Source organism: Calypte anna, chromosome 2, assembly GCF_003957555.1.
Source record: "Calypte anna isolate BGI_N300 chromosome 2, bCalAnn1_v1.p, whole genome shotgun sequence".
NCBI lineage: Eukaryota > Metazoa > Chordata > Aves > Apodiformes > Trochilidae > Calypte > Calypte anna.
In genome coordinates this window covers 108,561,470-108,588,255 of record NC_044245.1, presented here as the reverse complement: position 1 = coordinate 108,588,255, position 26,786 = coordinate 108,561,470, and the positions used below count along the sequence as shown (strand labels likewise).

The window sequence follows — 26,786 nt, the reverse complement described above, 5'->3', positions numbered from 1 at the left end:
ATGCCAGCAAAAGGTTTTGGACACACAAACATCCTCCAGTGCGCTGCTTTCGAAACAACAGTCTTCTCCCAGCTTTGACCCTGCGGTGGTGTTTCTAGACAGATAGAAGAAAAACAGAGACTAAACATAGGGCCAGGGGGGAGGGAGAGAGAAGAGGAGCAGCATGGTAGTGCTGGGTCTGGCAGGGAGATGGATGCCAGGTTAAGGTGGCCGATGGATCAGCTGGGGCGTGCAAGAAGGGCTTCTCCTGGCTCTTTTAGCACCTTTGCTTTTTGCACTGGAGATGCAGGTGTAAACTGCTTTGCTGGCACCGCAGCCTTTTCCTGCGGGGCGCAAGGTGGTGAAAGCCAGGGCAGCAGAAATCCCCAGCTGTCTTTGCACCGGGTCCTTTTCAGGCCCCGAGTGACTGGAAACAGGGACACAAGCAACATTTCTGCAAAGGACACCGAGTTAAATAAAGCTCGGAACATCCCCTCGTCCCTCTTTCCCCCCCCCCTTCATTTCAGCACAACTGAAGAGGAAAAGGTTTAATTTGATTTCGGTCTCCCCCCACCCGAAAGCCGCCACGGCCAGCGCTCAGCTGTGAGGTGGCCGCTCGCTGGGAAGGACGGACGGAGCGGTATCCCGGCGCAGCCCGGGTTGTGATGCAGCCGCAACCGGAACCGGGGATGCGCCGAGGGTCCCGGAGGCAAAAGGAGATGCGGGCAACACAGAACGGAGGGAAGAGTGTGGTCCCTGCGCTCCGCCGGGCGGGGGCCGGGAGGCGGCTGAGGCGGCCACCGCGGAGGGGCTTCGCTCTCCGTTTCCAAGGGGATGCCCTGCTCGGCATCGGCCACGTGTCCCCGCCGCAGCCCCGCCGGCCGGTGCGGCGCAAACTGCGCGGTGCCGCCGCTCCTCCTCCTTGCTCCGCCGGCGGAGGCTGCGGCGTGCGCGGGCCGGCTGCGGGAGTGTGCGGAGCGGGGCGGGTGGTGGTGGTGGGGGGTGTCCGCCGGGGGTGCGGAGGCCTCCAACCCCCAGCCGCGGCCCTGCGCGCGTTTCTTGCTCCAATAAGCAATAATTAGGTCCTAAGCTAATGATGTGTCAGCTGATCCGCTCGCTCCGTCTGCGCGCGGGGAAGGAAGGGGGTGTGTGTGAGGAGGGGGGGCGCTTGCGCCGGGAGACATCGCCATAGAAACGCTGCCCTCGCCTCTTCCCCCCTCTCTCTCTCTACACCCCCCCACCCTCTCCCCGGTGGCCCGCGACCCGTCTTCCGCGCCCCGCCGCGCCCGCGGAGGTGGGGGCGCGGCGCGCTCTATCCCGACATGGGACAGCGCCGCCCGTCACCGCGCCGCGCCGCCGTCGCCACAGAAACTTTTGTCCCGGCGGCCAATCAGGGCGCGGGGGGGGTGGGGGTGGGGGGGCGCGGAGGGGCACTGGGCCCGGCCCGGTGCGCTGCCGCCGCTGCCGCCGCTGCCGAGCGCAGGGCAGCACATCCGAGCGCGGCGGTGCGCGGCTCCCGGAGCGCAAGCCGCGGCCCGGCTCGAGTGGGACGCGTGCCCCGCAGCCGCGGAGGTGCCGGCTGCGGGCGGGGAGTGGGACGCGGAACCGGGCGCTGGATGGAGGAGGCGCGGGCGGGCGCGGTCACGGAGAGGAGAGGAGACGAGAGGAAGAACCGGCTCGGAGCCTTCTTCCCCCCGCGGAAGGGGTGTCCTGCTCGGCGCGGCGGGGGAGACCGGGGAGAGCCCTGAAATCTCCGTCGTGAGCTGAAACTGTGGCAAAGGGAGGGGGAAAAATCAAGACTGATTTTTTATTTCTTCTCCCTTTAGAAAAAAAAAAAAAAGGGTTTTGCTCAGCATCCGCACGCAAACTTACTTGAATGCCTTGTAGCCAGTTTAGCCTAGAGACCAAAGGATACCCCGCACCCGAGGAGTCCTACATGTGTGAGCACCATCATTGCACTGACAGAGCAACCGAGAGCCGCCTCCTTTCCTTTACCAACGTCCTCCTGGGACTGATCTCTTCTCTGGTCCAATATCCGAGCCTATCGCATATATTGGGTTTGGGTGTTGGGGCTTTTGTTGGTTTTTTGTTGTTTTGTTTTTTTCCTTCTTCATCTGCTGGGATTGCTAAGTAAATAAATAGAGGAAAATTTTAAAAGGGCATCTGAAAAATTCCGTGGGAAGAAGTGGGGTGCTCTCAGGCCATTATTTTTTTTTATTATTATTAAAAAATACGCACTTAAAACGCGTGTCGGATGTATTAGGTTTAGAAAATAGCAGGTAAGAACTTTTTTTCCAGTACCTTCATGCCCGGAGTGGGGATATATAAAGCAAAGCCTCCCAGCCCTGGAATAAAGGGGGAGCAAAGAGACCAGTTTGCCCTTCAGTGCTTCCTCCATCCTGAGCGACGAGCGGCTTTAGGGAGAGGCACAGCCCGCCCGGACAGAGACAGAAGGAGCCTTTCGAGAAGGCAGCCGAGGGCTAGCAGGGCGGAGGAGGTTGGGCTTTTTTCCTTCTTTTCCTTTTTTTTTTTTTTTTTTTTTTTTTTTTTTTTTTTTCTTCCCTCCACCTGCACCATGCAGAGTGAATCCGGGTGCAGCTGATGTATGGAAAAGAAGAAGGATCCGAGTCAATATTTTCTTCTCTCAAAGCCGAGGGGTAGGATTTTAATTCTTTATCCACCCGAACCGTTGGGTGAGACGCTGCTGGAGCCAGTGGGATAGTCCTGCCTTGCACAATTATTAAAGAGACTGATCACGTACAGTGGAAGGATAAGAGCAGCCTTCACCAGACCCGTTTTGCCTCCTGTGGAAAAAAATAATAATAATGGAGAACATTGCCACACTATTGAATTGATTGCTGCCCCCTCTCACCCATCCCCCTCCCGGCCCCCCCATCCCCCCGAACCACCATCACCACTACCACCACCACCACCAACAAAAAACCCAACAAAAAAATCCGCTGGGATCTGCCTGTACCGGGACCTCCTTCGCTCCGGCTCGGAGGTGGATGCATTTTTCATGAGCGCTGGGTGAACAGGTGCAAAGTGCGGCGGGGCGGCCCGGCCCCGCACCCCGGCCCGCTTCGGGGCGGCGTGTGCGTGTGTCCGTGTGTGCGTGTCTGTCTGTCTGTGTGCGCCCCGGCGTGTGCATGTGTGCGTGTGTGTACTAGGAGATTATGGAGAGCAGCGACCGGGACATGTACCGCCAGTTTCAAGACTGGTGTCTCAGGACTTACGGGGACTCCGGGAAAACCAAGACGGTGACCCGTAAAAAATACGACCGGATCGTCCAGCTCCTGAACGGCTCCGAGTCGAGCTCCACGGATAATGCCAAATTCAAATTCTGGGTCAAATCTAAAGGCTTCCAGCTCGGCAACTCGGACGAGGTCAGTGGTGGTGCTGGAGGAGGGAAGCAAGTGCTGTACGTGCCAGTCAAAACCACGGTTAGTAGAGAATTGTCTTCCTTGTTCTATGTCGGCCGCTGCAGCCCGCTCCGGGAGCGAGAGGCACAGGGGGAGCCGCAGCCACAGTTGGCTCCTTCCTCCCTCTTCCCCCAAGTCATCATCACCATGTTGCGTTTGCCTGTCACATTATACACCGCCGAGCTCTTTGTGGGTCCTTTTATTTAAAGCGATCGTGCGCACAACACACCCTGCCTGGTCGGTGTCCCTTCTCCTCCTCGTTCTCCTTCTTTCCCCCGTCTCCCCCTCCACACCCCCCTACTCCAAGGCCGCCGCGGCGGGGCTGGGGTGGGCTATTGTCCCACCGCCGCCGCTCCGGCCATTGTGCCGGGCCCCGACGCCCCGGGCAGCTGCCCCCAGCCACCGGCGGGGCTGATCGATAGCGGCCTGGGGTAGCCCGGCTGGCACAAAGCCAAGCGCTGTGCCGGTCGGTGATTTGGGGGTATGGGGGGGGGAGGAAGATGGGGGAGGTGAGGGGGGTGTTCCCCAGGATATCACTTGTTTGTTTGGTTTGGTGTTTCTGGGGTTTGTTTGGGGTTTTTTTTCCTTTTTTTTTGTGTTAAATATATTTTTAATTTTTTTTGTTGTTGCTCTTATTGTTAGCCCGCAGCCCTTGAGCGGCACGAATGTGCCGGGCTCGCTGCGAAGCGCCGGCTGCGCTAAGTAACAGCGGCGGGGATGAGAGAGAGGATGCTCAACAAAAGGGAGAGAGGGTTCCGCATGACCGAAGGAAGGGTGTATTCCGTTCTCTCTGGGGCTGCACGGGTCTCGCAGCCATCAGGCTCCAAACTCGGTGCGATGGGCTCGGGTAGCGTGGCATCCCCCGGCGGGCGCCGGAGCTGCAGAGCTCGGCTCAGGTCTGACAGCGGGAGAGCGAGTTATGCTTGGTGGTGGTGGTGGTGGCAGAGGCGACAGATTTTTTTCCTGTTTAAGGAGATGGGGACTGTTGGCTGCAAGTAGGTTTTGCCTATTGAACTCTCTTAGTGTATCATTATTCTTCGTTCTTCTGCTCTGGGTCAGGCAAGCTAAGCTTCTTTTGTCTGTGCGTGGGGCGGACGGGGAGGGGGGAGCTGAGAAAGGAAACCCAGCAATTAAAAATATCCCTGCCTGGGCATTGGGCTTAGATGAGCAATATTCTCTCTGTTTTTGGTGGAGGTTTTTTTTTGTTTGTTTGTTTTTTGTAGTGGTTTTGTTGGTTTTGGTTTTTGGTTTGTTGTGGTTGTTTTTTTTTTTTTTTTTTTTTTATTTGACTGGCAGCTTATTCTGCCCGAACGGGAAGGTTGCTGGGTGGCGCAGCAAAGGGGGCTTCTTGGAAAGTGTTCTGGGTTGGGTTGTGACGTAGGCTGCCAGGGAAATCTGCTTCTCTCTGCCTCGCTGAAGTCATCAACCTGGGCATCCCCGGGTCTGGCTTAGATTTGCCCCCCTGTTATCATCGCTGTCATGGCTGCGGGGGGGCAGAGGTGGGAAATTAATTTACAGGAGTCTATAGATACGAAGATTGAAAGGGAGAGAGAAGCTCTGGACAGGTTTTGTTCCCTCTCTGTGGTTTTTATTCGCTGAAGTGTTCTAGATCTGCCTATAGATTCAGATGATTTGGCAGATTTGTGTTCTACTGTTAAGACAATTAATTGCTAATCTCTGACCCTAGCAGGTACTGTAAGTACCATTTATAAAGAAAATGTTGTGTAAAGCAGAAATCTCCAAATTAGGTGGGTATTTTTTTAATCTTTCGCACTTACTGGAATAATGATTTTGGAGATCCAGTAGATCTTTTATTCCCAAGACTATCCTTTTCACTGCAAGTTCAAAGCTGTAAGCAAATTCAGTATTTTTAAAAATCCCATGTCTACACTACTAAATAAAAATGCTAGTTTTAATTTTACTAGAAGGAATTTTTAAAAGTAAGTTCTGTTTTGGTGTGTGAAACCCAAGACTCACTGATGATCAACTTGGCTATTTTCTGTCACCTTTGCTAGGCCATGAGAGGTTGTAGTCCCACCTTATATCCCCTCTTCTAATTTATTTTAAGATTAAATAATCCTTTTTTCATGTTTTATTCCTTCAGAGGCTCAGTGCCTTGTGGGTCTTTTTTCATTTGTGGTATCATAGCCTCAACTGTGATTGTTTAGGTGCTTATATATGCATATATGTATTCATGTTCATACAGATATGACTGCCTTTAGATAGTTTAAGCAATGAAGCAGGCATCTTAATAAAAGCAAGGAAGGCAAGTTAGCATGATATATCTGTAGGACATTTCATAATTTCTCTACATTATCTGGACAATGACATAGAAAGCCTTTTGGAAAAGTCATAGAGGTAAAATTCCCTCCTTCCTCCAATGTAAAACTGTTGTCCATCATGAATAAAAAAGATGATACTCATCACTCTAATCCAGCATCCAGCTCTGAGAAACAAATGTCATCCCCTCCTAAATCTATGAATCTGGTGTCACTACCCTATCACAAAAAGACAGAGGAGTATTTAAGTAGACCCTGGAGGTGGCAATGGTTTGGATGAGTAATTGCCAGGGCCAGAGCAGTGCCTGCCAGGCTCAGAAACATCCCTCTTGAGAGAACCAGGGTGCAGCCCCTGGCCCAGAGAAAAGCAGTGGCAAATCTCCTTTTGACTTTGGGAGGTCTAGGATTTTACTCAGCCAGGAATGATAAGTTACAGGAGGAAAGATTGGATTTTCATCAACAGTAATTATCTGTAAGCCTTAAAAGCCCATTCTCTCATTTCTTTAATGCTTACTAATTATTTAAGAGTTTATTAATTCGTGACCATTTAGAAATGTCCCACTGTTTTTTTTTTCTGTTTTTCTCCTCACTGTTATCCCATGCATTTGAGCTCATCCAGTCCACAGAGAAAGCCACAAACAGTAACAGATCTCCAAACTGTGAATCCCTCCCCCATCTTCTCCCTTTTCTTGTCCATCACTTGATCTCACCATAGGTAAAAATAATTTCAATTTAAAATTAATCACTGCTGGCAGCATGAGTGTTTCCTTTGCAGTAACAGGATGGATGAAATTACAAGGTGGACTCTCCAGTCGCAAGCTGGTCAAAAAATAAGCAAATACTCAAATACTTTGTTAGGAATTATTCTCTCCTTGAAGCTTTAAGATTTGCTGCTCAGCTTTGCTGTCAGCCAGAGAGATTTGCTCCTGATGGTGCTGTAATCCGCTGCTGCTGGTAATTAGACATCATTACTGCTGCGTTAAAGGGAAAGAGAGAAGGAGAGAGGACAGGCTGGGGCTAATTAACTACTTGATTCTAATGAAAGAAAGAGAGCCTGATAGCAACTGGGAGGTTGCACCGGAACAGGATAGATGTACAACACAGACTTAATTGGGGCAGGGGTGTCTTGCAGTCTCACAGTAGCTGAGGCTTGGTCGACTTTCATGTTCTGTGGGCAGTAGCGCATGAGGTATTATTCCATTTTTCCCTTGCCTGGTTGGTAAGGAGCTCAAAATCATAGGCCTGTCTTCAATATCAAGCTTAAGCATGCCAGCAAGGAGTATACATAGATGATTATGTGCTGGCTTAATCTATTTTATGGGTATGGTCTCCTCAAGAGCAACAGGAACAAATCGATTTCTGAATGTTCACATCCCTCTGTGGCCTAGGAGATGCACTTTTAGTCACCAGGCAACAACATCCCCTGCAAAACAGCCATTTTAGGTCCAGAGTGGGACAACACACAGTATGGTATTCCTATATATAACCTGTGAGTATCTTCCTTCTGCAACTTTTCAGATTGCTGTTATTGTTACAGGTTAAGCTGCACTTTATGAAAGTACTAAAATTATGCCTAGCTTAAACACACTGAACAAAACAGGTTAGGCCAAAAAATACACCAAATGGCTGACAGGGTTGACTTCTAATGGTTGGTACACACAATCCCTAAGGATGCGTGGAACTAATATTTCTAGTCTAATGTCTTTTCCACTTTATACATGATTTTTATAGTGAATTTTGGGGAGGCGTTTGTATTTTCTGTATTTAACTGGAACTATTTATCAATGGCAAACTTCAAAGCATATTTGTTTTCACCTATTTTCTCTCTCTTACTTAATTGTCCATAGACTCGAGTATGGCTCCTAAAATCAGTCTGGATTTACAAATAAATTATAAAATAATGGCCCAGACTGTATGAGCAGATTCTAAGCAGAACTTCCCTTTAAAAAAGAAGGGCCTAGATAATGGCAAGATAGATTTCAAATACAGAATTTACACACTATCAGCAAATTAGTAGAATGTAACCTCAAAGGCCAAGTTTGGACTGCTTTTATGTCTTTATTAATTTGGAAAGACTCCACGGATTTTAATGAAATCACAAGTGTAATGTATGATTTTTTTTCCCCACGTCTTTTATGTTTTCCAACTATAAGCATAAAATCTACTTTCATTCAGAAACCAAATTTTCTTCAGTTTAATTAAATCTTCAGAACCTCCAGGATGATCTGTTAGTGCCTGGATTGCTGCTAGCAGGCCAGTGAGGCTCTCAGCAGGCGCAGGGCTGTACTACTGAATCTGCTTACGGGGTCTGGGGTTTAAAATTATAGACCAGTGAACAGGGTCCATCCCAGCCCACCTTTTGTTAGCGATGAAGAATGGGTGTATGGATGTATGAGTTTATAGTTTTTTAGGTTTTACATAAATTACTTTGTTTATGAACACTAGAAGAAACAGATCACAGTGCAAATAGCTTATGTGTAAAAAGACTGTGCTTTAACTTATGATTTAATTTGTTCATTATCTTAGGGCATTTTATAGCAATCTGAAAATATGCACCTCTGATTCACTGCATTTCTCTCCATTTTTTGTAGCCATCAATATAAAAATGAATTAAAGAGTCTTTCAAGTATCTGTTGGTAGTTCTGTAGCCTACTGAACTGCCAATACCTAATGGCAGTAAGCACCACAGAAAGGTGAGGCTGAGGGTGTGCTATAATTTATCCCAAGGTACAGTTCTGCAGTCCTTTACAGTCCTGTTAAATGCACCTCCTGGGCTCAGAAGCGGTGTTCAAGCCTTGCTGTATCCCTCCTGGCTTACTACCCACCACGTTTTCCTTAGCCCCTGTTCAGGTCTGCAGTGCTTTGTCTCCTCCAGTTACCCACAGCCTCTGCCCTGCTGTTTGCAGACCCCCTGATGGACTCAGTGAGGAGGGATGCTGGTGAATCAGCCAGAGAGTGTTGGAAAATGGTCATAGCAGATGGAACAAAACTGGCTTAGTTGGCAACTCTTAATGCAGGCATTCAACAAAGTGTTCTTGAATAAGGAGAGTAACTCTGTCCTGAAATGTGAAAATGTTGAAACAGCCATATGTAGGATGCCATCTCCACATGCTTGTGTGAGAGGGGGGCAAAGGGAGGATCTTGGATTTCTTGGTAAAAATGTTGAGCTAGAACTTTCTAAAGAAACAGCAGCCAAAAGTGAGCAAATTTTATAGAAGGGCACATTTAAAAGTTGTCCTCTGTAAAACTAGAATATGTTATTGTTACTTCAGAAACATTAAATAGGTGTAGCAATGCCATAACAAACTACTACTGATTTATCCTTCCCATATATACCCGCATATAGTGAGAGATAGGACTACAGATCCATTACTACCACCTGGTAAAGGCCAGGCTTATAAATGGAAAGCCCAAATCTTTTCCAAAAACCAAAACCCCAAACAACCTCCCAGTTTAATTTCCATGCTTCTGTGAAGCTTCGCTGAGAAGACAGAGGTGAGAGTGAAGTTGGTTCTTCAGTGCCTTACCCTCAGCCTCTTGTCAGTGAAGCTGCACTGGATTCAGTCATGATCCAGTGTGGCAGGGACTCCAGCACAGACATTTCAGCCCTGATTTTTGTCAGAGGTACCAAGTGTTTTTTATGTGATCAGTGTGAAATAAGCAGGCTTTTGCTAGGAGTTTACTGCTAGCATAGGCTGGTATGCTTCAGTACAGCATAATAGGACTTTTTTGGATGTTTTACAGAAATAGTTTCTTTCCCTAACGTTTGAGGTGATCACCATTGGTTTTCGTCAACACTCAAAAGAGACAGGATTGGGAGGGGCTATGCGTGTCTGTACACAGACAGACTCCATGTAGAGAGGGCTTGTGATGAACATGGCTCCTTGGGGAAAGAGGGCTGGTGCTAGTGCTGGACGAATGTGGGAGTTAAATATTTAAATTTCATTTCGTGCTATAGAAATAAATGTGTCTGACACCAAACCCTGAGTTTTGTTCTGTTGCTGAAAGGAGGCAATGAGCAGCTGCTTGGTTTTGTCTGGGGGAAGCTACTTGGGTCCTGATCTTTCTCCATATGCACCTGCTAAGAGCTTGGTGGTGAAAACAGGCAGGGTAAATGTTGAAAAGAGATATAATTGAAGTAAAAATGAAGAAAGATTATGAGACAGCATAGCAGGAAACATCGCAGAAGGATCCCACCACATTGTGCAGCCTTCTATGCACTGCAGAGCATCACAGCATCAATTGTTCTTTATTGAGCAGGTTGACCCTGATCAACACAGCCTCCAAAAGGAGCAGAGTTTTCGGGATGCAAAAGATGTTTTTATCTTGTGAATTTTCCAGAAGCCTCTCTGACTTCAGACAACTCAGGAGATAGTAGCTGGTGCATGAGAGTTGGTTGCATTGTCCTGCAGCAGCACTGAAAGTGATTCTGTAACTTTCTTAAATTACCTGTTTGTTTTATATAAATAGATGAGACCCAAACCCTTAGATTTCCACTAGCAAGGTAGTTTTTAATGGTACATAAATATAAATATCCAAGTAGGCATTACCAGGAAAGACTTGCTACAAGTTACGGCATTGAGCACTCTTTGGGATGCAAATGGATTTCCTTAGCAGTGATCGCTGTTATCACAGATAGTTGTACAGGCTTCTAGCTGCTTATTCAATAACTCTGCAAGCTGCAAAACATGACAGTTACTATGTGCATCTGCAGGGATTAAAGCTAGTTGTTGAAATTGAATTGTAGTGTTTGAGCCATTTAGTTGTATATGGGGATTCTTTTCAACCGAAGGGGCTATCTATAGCGAACATTTTACTTAATAAATCTGATCTATGTTAAAGTTAACCTCAAGTAAAGACTTTTTTTTTTCTTTTTCTTTTTCCATAAATACTCTGTATAGCCTTAGAAGGACAATTTTTACTGAATGACCTACTTGAGCCTAGGATGAAACTTATTCAACCTTTTTCACCTGAGAGCCTGTAATTAAGCTCCTATGGGAAGTGTGAGGTTATATGTCTTAAAATGCCAGTAAGATCTGTGTGTCTTGAAGTTTTGTAAGTGGTGTTACCCCAAAGCTTTTAATACAACGAGGATACAACAGCATTTTGCCTGTCTTTAAGAAAATTTAGAGGGTAAGATCACTTACACTTAAATGATTTGCAACTCACTGTACTGTTTTTAAATTAGCACGTCTTGTGATCGCTTTCTTTGTTACCTCTGGACTTGTACATGTTACTGCTGACAGGTGGATGCTGTAGAAAACTTTTATTCAAGGCAGATCCAGAGCTAAAGTAGCAGCCACTAAATCACGACCTACACATAGGGTAAAACAGCATTGTGTAGCCACCTAGGAAATCAGACTTTCTCATGGACCATCCTGAGCTCACTACTTTGAGCCTATGGAAGAAGAGTAACAAGTGTGTAATTATACAATTACTTAGATACATCAAGAGAAGAACAGCTAAGGTATGGCCAGAAGCTTTAGCAGACAGGAAAGATGAAGAGCATTAAAGGTTTCACAGAACTTCATTTTTCAGCATGTATCTTCTCTGTTGTGGGCAGTGAGGAAATACTTGTCCTGGGTTTATGTTTTCAGGTGGCAAAACTGAAGAATGGTCAGAAATAGAGGAATAATAAAAAAAAAGTTGTTCACAAATCAAGGTACTAAATTGCAGTGCATCATCAGGCAGGATTAATAGAAATCCAAGAACACTAAAACACTTAAGAATGAAGTAACTAAAATATTACCAGACTATATCATTTGCCACTAGCTACAGGAGTGATACTGGAGGATAGCAGAAAATGTATTAGAAAAAGAAAAAGGTGGTAAAGATAGTTCATAGAAATGACAGACCTGTGAACCATATTTCAACATGAGAAAAAAAATCAGAGAATAATTAAGAGTAAAGTGTCGATAGGAACTAAGCCTGGTTGGTGCAACTAGTTTCGATTTTGTAAAGGTCAGTTATGTTCCTCTAAACTGTCATCTTTAGAAGTCTTTTAAATAATTCTCAGGTGAAATTTGGTTCTGCCTTCCTTCTTGAAATGAAGCCAGTCTGATACTGTCTTTACAAAAACAGGCTTGAAACTTTGGCAGTGATGAAAAATGAAAGCTTGTGAGGAGCTGGGAAAGCGCAGGAAGTGTTTGAGACAAATGCAGTCCAATATGCAGATGCACACAGATTACATATATATATATATATATACACACACAGAAAACTTAGAAAAATTAATGGGCTTCAACACTGGATAAAAAATGGAAATTAATTTGATTAAGCAAGCTAAGGAGAATTGGGAGGGAAAATAAAAATAACATCACAAAGGAAAAAAGGAAAAAACATGGCAGGAAGAATTCCCTGTAGACTGTTTCCAGATAATTTATATTTTATGCCACTGTGACAGGCTTTTTTAAGGAAAGGAAGAATTCAAGTTTTCCAATCACATTCAAAATTTATAGTATCTGTTTAGCAACTCAAGGGAAATAATTTAGGAATAATGTCAAAGAAATCAATAAATGTATCGCCAAGAAACATGGGAGGGATAACAAAAATCATCATTAGGAAAGATACAAAGAATAATATTGAAACCATATTCTTCTCATTAAATGGTATGTCCTTGCCACATGCTTAGTGTATTTACCTCATCTCTGTAAAGATCATGACAGATGAAATGTCCAAGGAGAGAAATGAAGCTAATTAAAGAAAAGGGGTATTTAAAACAGAAACAGATTTTGGTTATCTGGTTATATCACCCAGAAAGATTAACATTAAAAGAACAGGCACAGTAGAAAACACACTAATAAAGATGCAGAAAGAAGTGGAGAGAAACTGTGTGGTGTCAACACCAATGAACAGCAGAGAAAGCAAATTCAGCATCTAGCCTTTAAGTCCTATTCCATCATCTAAGATTCTTCTGACAACCATCTCAACAGGTAAATTCAAAGCTAGGCTGCTATTTTATAACCCATAGTGTTAGTAATGGAAAATCTGCATTGTAGTCCCTAGAGAAACTATGGTTGATTCAGCCAAAATTTCTTCCAAGGGTTTTACAAGGGAGTGATCTCTTAGTGTGGCTCTCCTGAGGATGTGCTCTGCTCTCTGTGTCAGTTCAGCTGTGCTGCCTGGAGCAGAAGTGAGGAGGTGGTCCTGTTCCTGCCCTCCCTGCCCTGTGCCCCTGGAAGCACAGGCACTGGTGACAGCACTTCCCTGCCCTGCTCTTACCTGGTGTCTTGCAGCATCTGCCCAGGGGTTTTCCCACAGAGAATATGTCAGGGTTAGAATAATGGAACTGCTTTAGTTGGAAAAGACCTTTAAGATCATCAGGTCCAACCATTAACCAAACACTGCGAAGTCCACCACTAACCCGTGTCCCTAAGCACAACCGCATCTACATGTCTTTTAAATACCTCCAGGATGGTGACTCCAACACTTAACTGGGCAGCCTGTTCCAGTGCCTGCAACCTTTTTTCAGTTAGGAATTTTTAATTAATATCAAACATAAATTTCCCCTGGCACAACTTCAACCCATTTCCTCTTGTTCTATAGTCACTTTAGCCTGTACAGTCAATCCCATGAAAGACTTCTGGAGTCTGGTGAAATTTCATCATCTTCCCTTTTGTACCGAATTTTGGTATTACCGGTGGTCCCAACCTTTGTGCTTTTGTTTTATTAATAGATTATTAATGTATTAATATATTATTAATTTTTAGGTGTGTGTTCTTAGGTTGGCTGAAGCTAGCAGAGGAAAATAATTCCATCATTATTTCATCATGCACCTGGATGCGTGGTATTTTGTTTAGAGATCTGTTTATTTACTAAGTACTGAGCTCTGAAAGATGTTTTGCAGACTCCCTTGGAGGCTTGGACTGGATGGCTCATTGGTCACTTTTATTGTAGCAATTTCTGTGACTCCTTGCTGTAGTGCTATTACTAGTCTGGGGGCAGGAAGAAGACTGTCATGTTTCTGAGCTCCAGCATTATCCTGTGTGGACCAGTGCACTAGATTACAGTGACTGACACCCAGGAAGTTTGCAATAAGCCACATCCATTTTCCTGTGTACTCATGAGGAGAAGTAATGTGCTGTTTTCTCCTCCATATTGTTGCTAGCTTGTGCTAGGATTTAATTTTTTTTCCATGTTTGTTGCAATTATTACCAAACTCTTACCATATCAGGAAGGAAAAAAAAAAGAAAGAAAAAAAAAAGAGAGTGGAATTGTTAGAGGTTTAATTGCAAATATGACGGTAAATTAGCTCATTCAAATGATGACAGTGTCTGGAAGACTTTGCTTTTGATCAGTCTGACCAGCAAGTGTGCCATAAATCTAATTAGATAACTCATCCCATTGCATTTCTCAAAAAACAGGAGTGGAAAACAATAAAGAATGTAACTCATTCTTTTTTCCCCTTTGCAAACTTACTGGACTTTGACCTTGCATTTTTAGAAAACATACAAAAATCCTTCGTTTTGTTTTACCAGTGCACAAGGCCTGATTATCATTGTTTTGGTGTAATTGAGAGCTTCCAAGGAATTAAATTTGCACTAGAGCAAATAAAGCAATATAAATAAGGGTCTGGAGCTGAAAAAGAATGCATAAAATAAAACTTTCTTCCTTTCCAACTGCTCTTCTGCATAGCGAATTCTAATACAATTCTTTTCAAATCAGCCCAGTTTTGGCAAGAAACTGTGGAACTGAAAAGATTGCTTTACTTCTGTTCCTACTTGAACACCTATATTTTCAACTTGAACCAAAAGTACTGTTTTGAAAAACTGAGTAGAAAAAGCATTCCTAAATAGGTGAAAGGAGGTAGAAATTTATTAATAATAATTAGAACAATTTAATTAACAGGTTTATAATGAACTGTCTTTTCTGCTACTTATCTTCACTGAACTTCAACGAATTTATAGGTAATTACCAGATTCCTTTTTTCAAAAATTAATTCTTAACAATGTAGAATCAGGAAAATTCTCACATATACAGACTTAAAAAAACTAACAAATCTGAATTGTCATTCTTGCTGTATTTTAGACTACAAATAAAGTACAGTATAGATGGTTCTATGAAAGTATTCTAAAGTTAATTGCCTAATAGATCCACTAAAGAATTGAAAAACTGTAGCCATAGGAAGGAAGCAATCAGGTGAACGCTGGGAGGCTTTGAAAGACCAATGTTGTCACCCTAAAATACACTGGATAAAATCCCCTCTTGGGATAGGACCAGCAGGAGGCCTGTGAATCATTTGTCTGGCACAAAGATTATGCCCCTGTTTTGAAGACTTAGTGCAGTCCTTTGATGCTGCTTTGGCTGTGTAATGGCCCAGGCAAGAAGTCCACCCACAAAGCATCCTCCACAGGCACTCAGTACCCCGGTCATTTGGTGTGGGTTGTCTGGGTGGCTGTGACCAAGTTCTCAGTAGGATACATTCAGATAAAGTTCTTCTATTTGTAAAGAACAATTTACCTGTAACTGCTGCCTTGTTTTGACACGGTGTATTCCAGTGTGCTAGACTGGTGCTTAACAAGCCTGTAGGTATATTTGTAAAATGTGTCAGAATATCTAGAAAGCTTTAATTACAGCGAGGCCAAATTCAGTAAGAAAATAACACTAGCAGCACCCTGCTCCCTCTTTCTTGCTTATAATCTTCTGCAGCACCAAGGTTGCACTTATCATACATAGTGTGCTGTACAGTCTGCTCTCTTGTAGAAATACCCATATTCTGATTGTTTAGGAAGCGCAAAACCAAACTGGAGAACAAGCTTGAGCTTAGTCCTTTAAACACTCCATATATGAAGTCTTTTAAAAGTGCATCACTCATCCTTCCCCCTTCCCAACTAAATACACGTAACACACACAAACTCATCCTCAGTTGAGATGGTTTGTTTGATTTTAAGTATTCACCCTTTTCTTGGGATACTGCATTAGGATACCTGCTAATAGGGAGAATTCAGATTGCCTTCTCTTTTCCCTGTGTCTTTGAGCTGTATTTGCTCTAGAGAAATCTTGCTTGTAATAAGAGTGGAAGAAAAGTCAGAGAGCTCAGAGTAAAGTATTAAAGCCAATCAAGTATAAAAAACTTTGTTCAATAAAGGAAGAAAACCATCATAAAGCAAGAAAGGCAGCTTTGGGAGAAGTGGAGGCTGGGGAAAGTGTAATAGGCCTAGAAAACATATAGTATACATCTCACAACAATAATAATAAAGCTAATGAAATAAAGTAGGTGAAAGAAGGCTGATGCTTCCTGTTAATTTGGTAATAAAAATAGTGTTGCTCTTCAAAACCAGACTTTATGTAGCTAAGCATACCTGTTGGCTATCTATAAACACAGAACAACCCTAAGATATTAACTATTTAAAAACCAATTAAAACTACCTGGAAAATGTGAGGAAGATGAAAGGTGATGGCTTGGTTTAATTTAATTTTGCTGTGTTTATTTTCAGCAAAATTCTGAACATAGTCTATATATATCCCCCAGCATTTATTTCAAATTGGAGTTTATTAGTTTAATGAGCATCAAAGTGTGATGTAGCAGAATGTAACTAAGCAGAATGTTGCTAGACACTAAAAAATTTGTTTTACAAATGTGCAAATAATTTAATATAGGTTCCAGATACACCTCTCAATTTCAATCTGAATGCTTTTACATTGTGTTGCAGCCACAACATATATATGATGTCTGCAGCACTATGTGTGTTCTTCAGTCCCTCTCATTTGACTTTGCTGCTGCAGATTGTTACTTACTATTAGGCACAGGACAGGTTTTTTCCTTGTGTTGCCTTTCTCTCCAGACCTTGAGGCCTGCTGTTTCTCATTTTGAATTCCAAAGCCAATGGCAGGTGCCAAGATTCAAAATGTGTAATATCTATGGGCAGTAGGATCAGCCTGTTCATGTAACATCATTTGAACTGAAGCACTCACTGACTCTGCTGGCTGCAATTTAATATTTTTAATCTTTTTTTGGAAGGCATCATGCTATTTTGGTGAGCAACCAAAAGCAGTCCAAGCTACACACAAGAGGAGATCTACAAATGGGTTTCTAAATCTATACTTCTGTAAAATTAAGAAACAAAATAACTTAAAAACATATAACTAGAGAATCTATTGGGTCCAATCCACCCACAACCATCTGGGCAATAAGTTATCTATCTTATTTATCTAAACAAAACTTTGGACATGACATGAGCAGAAATGAGGTGAATAAATTGAGCTGAAATAATTTCTACGTTAATCTTTTAAAATGTCCAAGGCCAAGAAGGCCGATTTTAAGAATTGCTGAATGACATTACCGTAATAAAGTGAAATTGACCATTTTAAGGCAAAAAGCTGTGCCCACTAAATTCAATAGCAAAATCCCACTGACTACAATAGGAATGAGACTGGTCTGCCAAGTAACAAACCATGCTTTAAAAAAAACACATACTTCAATTTTATAAGGTAATATGGATAGCAGTATAGTTGCCTAGTATCAGACCTCGTAGCCTGTGGATTTTTATCTCTCTAATAATACTCAGGTTCAGCACCTATTTTATGAATCACTGAGAAAAGACATAAGCCATTTCCCCTGCCCCTCTCCTGGAAAGCTCTCCAGAGGCTGGATGAGCTGCACCAAGCGTGCCTCCATCAGTGCCACGCAGCAAGGATTACTCTGAAATGAATGACTGCCTCTCTTGAAAAAAAAGAATAAATATCACCCATTGCTGTGGATCTCGTTGTAGTATTTGATGCCGAACTTAAATTCTGGCTCTTAATATGTGTCACCAATGAACAGAAATGCCCTGAAATGGGTCAGATTTTAATCTCAAACCACACGACAGAGGACTGGTGACATTTTTAGTCTCCATTTTCCTTTTACCTTTCAAGCACTGCAGTGCTGTGATTCAAAATAGAGGTGTACGCCATAGGTTCACCTTTACACAAAGGATATAAATTTTTAACAGAAACAGACCTTGAAGGGCAAGGGCCTGATTTTTTTTCTTCACCGGCCACACTAGAGCAGCCAGGCCACTGTAGGATTAGTCCCGGGAGCTCAAACCATCCCTTGCTATACTGAGGGGGCTGCTGGGTGCCTCCGCATCCCAGTGTGATGGGGGAGTTGAGGCGGTGAGAGGCCGTGTTTGTCCCCACCACGGCCCGGGGCTGCGGGGCGGGCTGGGCTGTGGCGTGTCGGGAGGCGCGGTGACCGTGACTCCATCGGACATAATGAGCGCAGCGGTTCGGCAGCCGGCAGACATTTCCCTCACCCCTCCCCCTGCAGCCATATGGTGCCGTAAACAACCACCGCGCCGTGCGGGCTGGGGGCGGGGGAGAGTGGTTGTCGATGATGATGATGATGATGTTGTTGTTGTTGTTTGTTCTCCTTTCTCCCACCGCGCTGCGCAGCCCATAGGTCTCTCCCGGGGGTGCCGGCCCGGTCCTCCAGAGCGCCTCTTCCCAGGAGCACTTTGCCGGGAATGAGGGGGCGGGGTGTGGCTGCGGAGCGGCCATCTGCCGGGGCGGCCCCGAGGGGACCCGGGGCGGTCTCGAGGGAGGCAGTCCGAACCACCACGCCAGCTGGGTGTGGGGGCTGCCCTGAAGGGACAGGAGGGGTCAGGGTCCAGAGTCTTGCTACCGCTCCCCTCCTCCTCAGCCCGGTGCCGGGCTCCGCCAGCGCTGCGGCTCCATTAATTGATGCGTGGCCCGGGCTGGCATTGAGGGCACAAGGGAGGCGGGGAGCGGGGAGAGGGTGCGGCTGTGCCGCCATCGTCTCCCCCCTGCCTGTTCCTATGGTAACACTGAAATACCTCCGGGACACGCACACGCACACCCCCGCTCCTCACTCCCACTCGCGGAGGGGGGACCCGGCCGGGCACGGCCACCGCGCCCTCGGCACAGCACCGGTTCCGTTCCCATGGCGACGGGCTGCGGCTGCACCTGTGCGGCCGCCGGCGCTGAGGCGGTGGAGCAGCAGCGGCTCCCGCCCATCGCCCCCTCGCCAGCCGCTTTCCCTCCCCCCTGCCCCCTCTCCGGCTCACCCTGCAGCCCGGCCCGGCTCCTGTGGGGGCCGGCGGCGAGGCTGCGCCAGCCCTCCGGGGAAAGGGCTGTGGTTGGTAGGGGCGGAGCGGGATGCGGCCAAGGGCTGTAGCTGCTATCCCGCGGCCTTCGGGCAGCTCCGTCGCCGCGCAGGCGGTAGCCAGCACCCGTGGGGTTAAACGTTCGGGCAGATAATAGCGTGAGGTAAAATAGTGTAATAGTGCGGTGTATTTACAGTGCAGCGAATGCCCTGTGCCCGCCCAGAGGGGTGGTTACTGCTGGCATTAGGTGGGATGCAGAATGATGCTGGTGCTGAGGTGATGTGGGTGGCAGCCACCACCACTGTCCGGAGCAGTTGTGTGGGCAGGCGTGGGTGCTGTCACAGGACCAGAGGGCATGGTCTTAAGCTATGGCAGGGGAGGTTTAGGTTAGATATTAGGAAGAAATTCTTTACAGAGAGGGTAATAAGGCATAGGAATGGGCTGCCCAGGGAGGTGGTGGATTCTCCATCCCTGGAGGTTTTTAAGAAGAGACTGATGTGGCACTCAGTGCCATGGTCTGGTAACCAAGTGGATCAAGGGTTGATGCTCTCTGAGGTCCTTTCCAACCCAGATGATTCTGTGATTGTATGGGTGGATTTTGGTACAAGGCTGCCCTGTGCCTGGCAGTGGATGGGTGTTGGTGTGTATGTGTTTGTGTGTGTGCAGCCATATGGCTGGCACCAATTTCATCAAGGCTGCCCAAAGTGTGCCTGTACTATGGCCATACAGCCTGCAGGCATCAGAGGCCTCAGGGAACTAGCAGCCTGACTTAAGGAAGGCCTTGTCTTTGGAAAGAAGCCCCAGGTCTCTTTATTAAATTCACCATACTGTGACATGATGCCTCATGAGACCTCGCTGGCAGATGTAGGGCTGCCCAGAGGTACAGCAGCTACAAATACTTGTTGTAAATAGTGACATGTCATGGCTGGCATGACTTGAGGTACGGGGAATAAAAATAAAAAATTGCACCACTGTCACTGTGGGTTTTCACCCTTGTTTTCTATGCTAGTCAACACCCAGCACTTGAGACACCTCTTGCTTACCAGCCCTGGTGCTGTCTTGCTCTGCATAGGTAGCTATATGGTATGTAGCATAGGATAAAGCCATTGCTGATAAGCGGTGTTGTTCAACTTTTGGCCTTCAGGGTGCTTAACTGGCTATTACAGGCAAGAAGAACATTTGCATATACTTATGATGTGGTCTTGAGAGAAGATTTAGATTAGACATTAGGAAGAAATTCTTTAATTTGAGGGTGGTGAGACACTGGAACATGTTGCCTAAGGAAGTTGTGGCTGCCCCTCTCTGGAAGTGTTCAAGTCCAGGTTGGATGAGGCCTTGAGCAACCTGGACTAGTGGGAGGTGTCCGTGTCCGTGTCCATGCAGGGGGGTTGGAACCAGGTGAACTTTAAGGTCCCTTCCAGCCCAAACAATTCTGTAGTTCTGTGTTCAAGTATTAATCTGGTATATTTTGAAGCCTGGTCTGTCCTGAAGATTTATGAGTCCCTTCTTCTGTCTAGCTGAATGGGCAGCCCAGGAACTGGGAAGAGGGAATGGACAAGAGGAATGTCCTTATCCTCAGGTATTGGGGGAGGCTTCTCCTTTATCCGTAATATGAGAAAACTATTTTTTACCAGCATTGCTAAATGCTGGATTGAGTGTTATCAAATACAGCTGGAGAACTTATGTTGTCTTCAGCAGAACACATCTGAGACCTAAAAGATAGTAAAATACCTGGCCAATAATATCACCCATGAAAAGAAAAATTTAACTAATTTTTGAAAAAATCACCAAAAAGCTACATGTGTATCCTGAAGATGATCATATAAAAAGAACAGGGAGCATTCTTGTTAAAATACCTTAAAAATGGAGTGTTATCAACTGCTACAATTCCATTTTAGGTCCCATGGTGTTTGTCATTTTTCCTTGAAAAATTACATCTCCAGTCAAATGCTCTTGAAAGTTTTACTTTTGTGTTAAGAAATCAGGCAAAAATAACACAGTAATCTCCTTAGCCATACAGATGTGATTGTCAGTCTTAACAACAATTCCCTGTCAATTCTCAAAGTCTCTTAGGGACCAGGGGCATTTAATTATCAGCCTTTTGACAGAGGAGTGTATAAAATGCTGGACAGAAGTGTGGTTCTAGAGACTGATACTGTTGACTTAAAAACCACGATCAGTCTTGCAGGCTGCTGTTTGGGAACTTTTGCTTTTAAACTCTCAGATATCCCAAGTGGACCCTGTAGACTTAGAAACCAGGAAACCTAACAAGTGTATTTTTCCTAAATCCTAAATCTTTTTGGAACAATTTAATTATTTTTTGTACACAATTTGGTAATTCAAATATCAGCTAAATAGCTTTGCAATATTAAAAGGGGACCTTTAAGAAAATTTGAGAGGGACTTTTTACCAAGGCCTGTAGTGACAGGAAAAGGGCCAATAGTTTTAAGTTGAAATAGAGTAGATTTAGATTGCACATAAGGAAGAGATTTTTTGCCATAAGCCAAGAATCTGTGAATACCCCTCCCTGAAAGTGTCCAAGGCCAGGTTGGATGGGGCTTTGAGCAATGTGGTCCAGTGGATGGTGTCCCTGCCCATGTCAGGGGGGTTGGAACTAGATGATCTTGAAGGTTTTTTTAAACTCAAACCATTCAATGGTTCTGTGATCGATTTGATAATGCTTCTCTCTGTAACTCATGATATCCACTACAACTGAGGTCTGGGAAGGATGAATGCAAACAAGGGTGCTGTCATCCTAATACATTCTTTATTTCTGTGAATGTGTATAGTTGAAACAAATAGGAGTGCCTATAAGCTACAAGTGCAAACAAGGAGACAACAACAACTGTAGTGGAACAGAGCGACCAGGTGCCTCTGATCATCAAGAAGCGGGTGTGAGCCGCTATCAACTCCAGATGTAGCTGGAAAGGAGTCTCTTGTCCAGGATCGACGCGTTGATACGGTGATATAGACTCGTAGGATGTGATCTGAGTCTATTGCCCACAGTGTGGAACTAGCAAAGATGGTCTGCTGCTATGGAAGCAACCAGCCACTCTCCCAGCTAGCTCTAGAATGAGCTGCCTCGGTGGGTGTGAGCCTCACTCTTTATTGGCCCCATGGTCTTGCACATGCTCCATAGGGGCCCTGCCCTGACTGGGCACAGGTGGGGTTGATAGCGGCTCACACCCACTTCTTGATGATCAGAGGCACCTGGTCGCTCTGTTCCACTACAAACAACAACAACAACAACAAAAAAAGCCAAACAAAAAATCAAACCAAACCAAATAAGAGCAGCTGGGCAGAAAATTGGAGAAAAATAAATGGAGCAACCCTTTCCTGTTTCAACATCCAAAATCTGAGGGTGTTTCAGAAGGTGTTTCTTGTGCATAATCTGAAATCATAAAATGTGTTTGTCCAAAAGCACAAAGTATCCCTGGCCCCTGTAGGGGAATGCAATAATGGCATTGTTTTGTAAAGACACTCAGATGGCAGATGACTGTTAAAAATGACTACCAAGATGGGAAGTGGGCTGAAGTTGTGAACAGATAGATGAGATAGAACCCCAGACAGAATGAAACCTATCCTAACTGCATTGTACCAGCTGGTAACAGATACCTCAATGTTCTGTTAATATTTCTTGGGCAACGTTTAGCCAGTTTGACATGCCATGTTATTGAATCAAAATGAATTTAATTTTGCACACACACCCGTATGTAAAAAACAAGCACACGTATTTACCAGATGTGCAGCTGTGCCTGCTGTCTCTTCAGAAAGCAAATCTCAGGATACATGCAGGATGCCCTCAATGAAAAGTTATTTTACAAATTATTGAATATGATGGGAAATTACTGAGTCATTTCCTTTCAAAAACTGTACCACTCAAAATACAGTACTGTAATATGTTACATGCACAGAACAGGGCTTTCCTGTGTCATCTTTTTAACATCATCTTGGTGAGCCATGCTGATTTGGTAGTTGTAGACATAGGACTTTGAGTTCAGAATTTTCCTAGTGAGGGAGAACTGGCCCTGTATGTGGCTTGGGTAGCAGGTGTGCTTCATCAATAAAATAGCAACATATTTCTTTTAGAGCAGACAGGGCTTAAATGATGTAGATAAGATATATACTCTGTCCACATAGCTGACTCCATCTGTTGTTGGAAGTGCTGCAAAGCCTTTTAGGTTATTTGGAGATAGTGGTTGCTATAAAGTGCAAGCAAATGAGTGGGTGGAATGTATTTATGAAGATAGAGATGTGATACAGGAATTCCTACTGTGCTGGCATCCTTGGTTTTGCTAAATGTTTCATGAGACACATGATCCCCTTCCGCAGTGTATCTTGGGAAATGTAGTCCAAGAAGGATCAAGCCTGATGAAAGGAGAGTCTGAAAGTTTAAGAAGAGCAAATTCAGCTTCCTATAGGCACAGCAGCATCTCAGAGGATGCAGTTTAATGTTGAATTGATGCAGAAAGAAGCAAAATACTGCATTTTCAAATTCAGTTCTTGTTCATATTTAGTTTAGCAGGATAAAAATGTCCATGTTGTCAGCAAGTTGAAAATAGATGTTGGCTCTCCTTGTAACAGATTTAAGGCTTTATACACTTAGCCATCTCTACTGTATCTGTGAAACTGTGATTTCTGTATCTGTACCAGTCTTGCAGAGGAACTAAAACTGATGATGGTGAGTCCCTAGTTTGGTGTTTGGAGACAGAGCATTGCTCTAGAGAACGGGACAATCTTGAGAGTTTGAGCCATAGTTTATTAAAACCAATGTGGATTCCCGATGGGATTTTTAATTATTTTGGTATTTGTGAAGAAATAATTTGCTGGCCACCTTGCAAAGAAAGCTGTTTTGGCAAGGACAGGGTAGGAATTGGGAGCTACCCTGGAAGGGAGGCAGTGACATGGGAAATCGTTAGGGAGGTGATCACCTATTTCTCACTGCCACTGGGATGCCTTTGCTAACTTTCTCAGCAGATGCAATTTTGCATGACAGAGATTGCTCCTGAAATGAGTTGTAGGGAGTGTTAGTATCATGTCTGTCTTCTATAAGTAAGGGAGCAGCAGTACAGCAGCCTGCACACCTGTAGCAGGTGGTAGGCATGGGCTCAGCCAAAGGTTCTGCACTTACCTCTACTAATCTGTAAAACAACCTTCTGGAGGCAGTGGTGAAAGCTGCCTCAGAAGAGCCATCTAAGCCAAGGCAGCAGAAAGTACATAATGAGCAACAGAGGACAGTCCCTTTTCTAGCAAGGAGTGAGTTCAGTGACCACTTGATTTTCCTTTCATCCATAATGTCCCTGATTTTGTTTAGTACTGTGAATTACAAGTGGCTCTGGGTTGGATGGCTATATCCATCAGTCAAACTATACACAGCGTGTGGACTTAATAAGAGGAAGAGAAGCATTATTGTCATTATTACTGAAGACATCCGAGTGCTGTGTCCCATTATCTTAATAGGGCTGCTACACACAGAAGAGCAAAATGGTCAAGTCACTTAATATTGGTGAAATACAGTTTTACTGCTGTTTGAATGCACTATTTAAACTACGATGCTAGGAGACAGATCACCAAATTCTTGTGAACCTGATCTATAATCTAGTCATTATAGTGTATTTTATACACAATCAGATTCTTAATGTTTCAGCTTTTCCTGTTGGGGTAAACAACTGAGAAATTTAAAAATTTATTCTTTTTAAATAGAGAAAGTGCAACTAAGTGTGCATACTAAAAAAAAAAATTACATACTGCTTGGTTTGCTTTTTGACTACAGAATTGTACTAATAATTGTAAAGATCTGTATAGTTTTCACACGAACTGTTGCAGATACGAAAGAATAATCATGAACTTCAGTTTTACAGAGCAGACTGTTAAATCTGGATCTCCCATCAACTGTGCTTTACACATACTAGTATTAGCATGTGAAGCAATATTGTATGGTAGTAAATTTATGGGCACGGCTAGATCAAGGCAGAGAATTACAACATTTGATAAGTAGGGAATCTAACTTAGAAATACTCTGATTTCCTATCATGCATTAGATGTTGGGTAAATCCGGTTTCCTACTTACTAAAAACATATATTTTTGCAGAAATGTTGAGGAAACAAGAAGTTTTCCTTCATTAATTGACTGGGCTCTTAAAATTCTGTTTAAAAAATAAAAAAAAAGGGATGGCAGACAGCATCATTAGTGATCATAACTGGGATGGACCTCTCATCTACACTAAAAAATTAAGAAGCAAAATTTACCTGATAAAATGGCATTTGCAAAGTCAGTGTTAATTTGTAAGCACCATTGTATTGAACTGTTTGCCATTCAGGACATGATCCAGATTTGAGGTTGGGAATGTTCTGAGTAAAATCCATGTAACTGAAGATCTAATCCGTTTTTGCTAGGAATTCTCAGTTCAGACATCTATGTCCATTTCAACTGCAAAGCAATGTAATAAAGGAAAATACTTCCATTCACTCTCCTGTCTGTAATCAGTGATACATGTCCATGCTAGATAAAACTGCAAAACATTTAACAGAAAATTGTTTTTTAAGTGTAGGCATTAAGTATAGCCAAATCTTTTAAGTATGGGCTTTTGAAGAAGGTGATCACTGTGGAGTGAAGGTCTGAATGAAGGACAGAAACCAAGCATTAAACCACTGAAATTCATTGCCAGTGGCAGAACAGACAGATTTTGATTCCCAGCCTTACATGAGTGGTGCCTGAGCACGCCTGAGAGAACATGCACATAGTCCCTGTGGAAATTACTAACCATAAATCTGTTTAAGCCCTGAAAAAAGTGTTTGGACTGCATGAGGAGCTGCAGAGAGACTGCGAGAAGAGCAAAGGGAAGCAAAACTGAAAAGTAGTGGGGAAAATGCTTTATTTATCTTACTGCTTCTGTAAGAAGAACCAATATCACTCCCACGAGCATTTAAGGAGAGTATTCTCACAGCTTTCAGAAGGGCATTAAGTAGGCAAGTAAGACTTAAATACTTATAGGGTTTATTGAAAGAGAGGTTTATCGAGAGAAAAACTGAGACTACTGGTTCTTCAGAGTAGTTCAGGAGAGTGTTTTAAATGGTTGTATTCTCTTACTCCAAAACCCCACAGGCCAAATAGAGTTTGGTGGGACTTCATGAATGTTCATCATGTGTAAAATTAGCAAGTGTTTTCTGTCACACAGACAAGTTCTATATAATATTTGATACAGAAGTATTTTCCTTCTAAAGGAGACTACCAGAAGCGTTTGCAAGGGCTCCCTTTTTAAATCACTGCCATAATTTTTCTTAGTTTCTTTCAAAACATATATTTCATTTACATCACTGCAGCAGAAAGTAATGGACAGGGTGAAACTGCAGACCAATGTTGAAAATTTCTTCTCAGCATAGTCTGGCTAATATTGACTTCAGTGTGCAGTAGCAGCATGTTTGTGCTGAGTGGTGATATGAACTCTCCATCTGCAGACGTCAGCCTCCTAAGTATCACGCGGGTCAGGACTGAACATATGGTTGAGGAGTGTTTTTCAAAACTTGGTTCTGCTGGCGAGGATTGGCCTCTTCATGCTGTGGACTTAGTTAATGGTTGAGGAAGGGAGGAAGAAGAAAAGGGAAAAAAAAAATCAGTGTCAGTGATCTGACTGTTTGCAACAGTGATTTCTCACAGAAACACAGGTTTTTGCGTCTGGCACTTGTTCATGCAAAGGCTACCTGGGAGAGAAAAGTGCTGTTGTAGGAGTGAAAAAAAAAAAGAGAATTCAGGAAGTGCAATTTAATTAAAGAAAAAGCCTACCCAAAATTAGTCTGCTGAGGTGATTTCATTTTGTAAAACCTCATCTGTGCACACACACACACAGATATTAAGAAAACCAGGACAAAGCCTCCTAATATTATTTATTTACCAACTTAATTAGTTTGATGGTACTTTTGAGTTAACAAGTCCTCCCTCAGGTATCAGATAGGATCAGAAAACTTGAGTTTTTTAAACGTGTTTTTGGAAGCATAACTTTTGCACCCCTCATAATGAATTTTCCTGAGGAACATAGATATTTGGTTCATGGCATTTGATG

General features: G+C 44.1%; 1 protein-coding gene across 4 annotated transcripts in view; it reads left to right on the top strand.

Annotated features, from left to right (window-relative positions):
- Positions 1-3,155: 3,155 nt before the first annotated feature.
- The window catches only part of NOL4 (nucleolar protein 4), a 190,185-nt gene continuing 166,554 nt past the window's right edge, over positions 3,156-26,786 (top strand). For all 4 annotated transcript variants that reach the window (XM_008497573.1, XM_008497572.1, XM_008497571.1 and 1 more), the window contains exon 1: positions 3,156-3,422. In XM_008497573.1, the coding sequence (XP_008495795.1) occupies positions 3,156-3,422 (267 nt within the window). The remainder of the gene's footprint in view (positions 3,423-26,786) is intronic.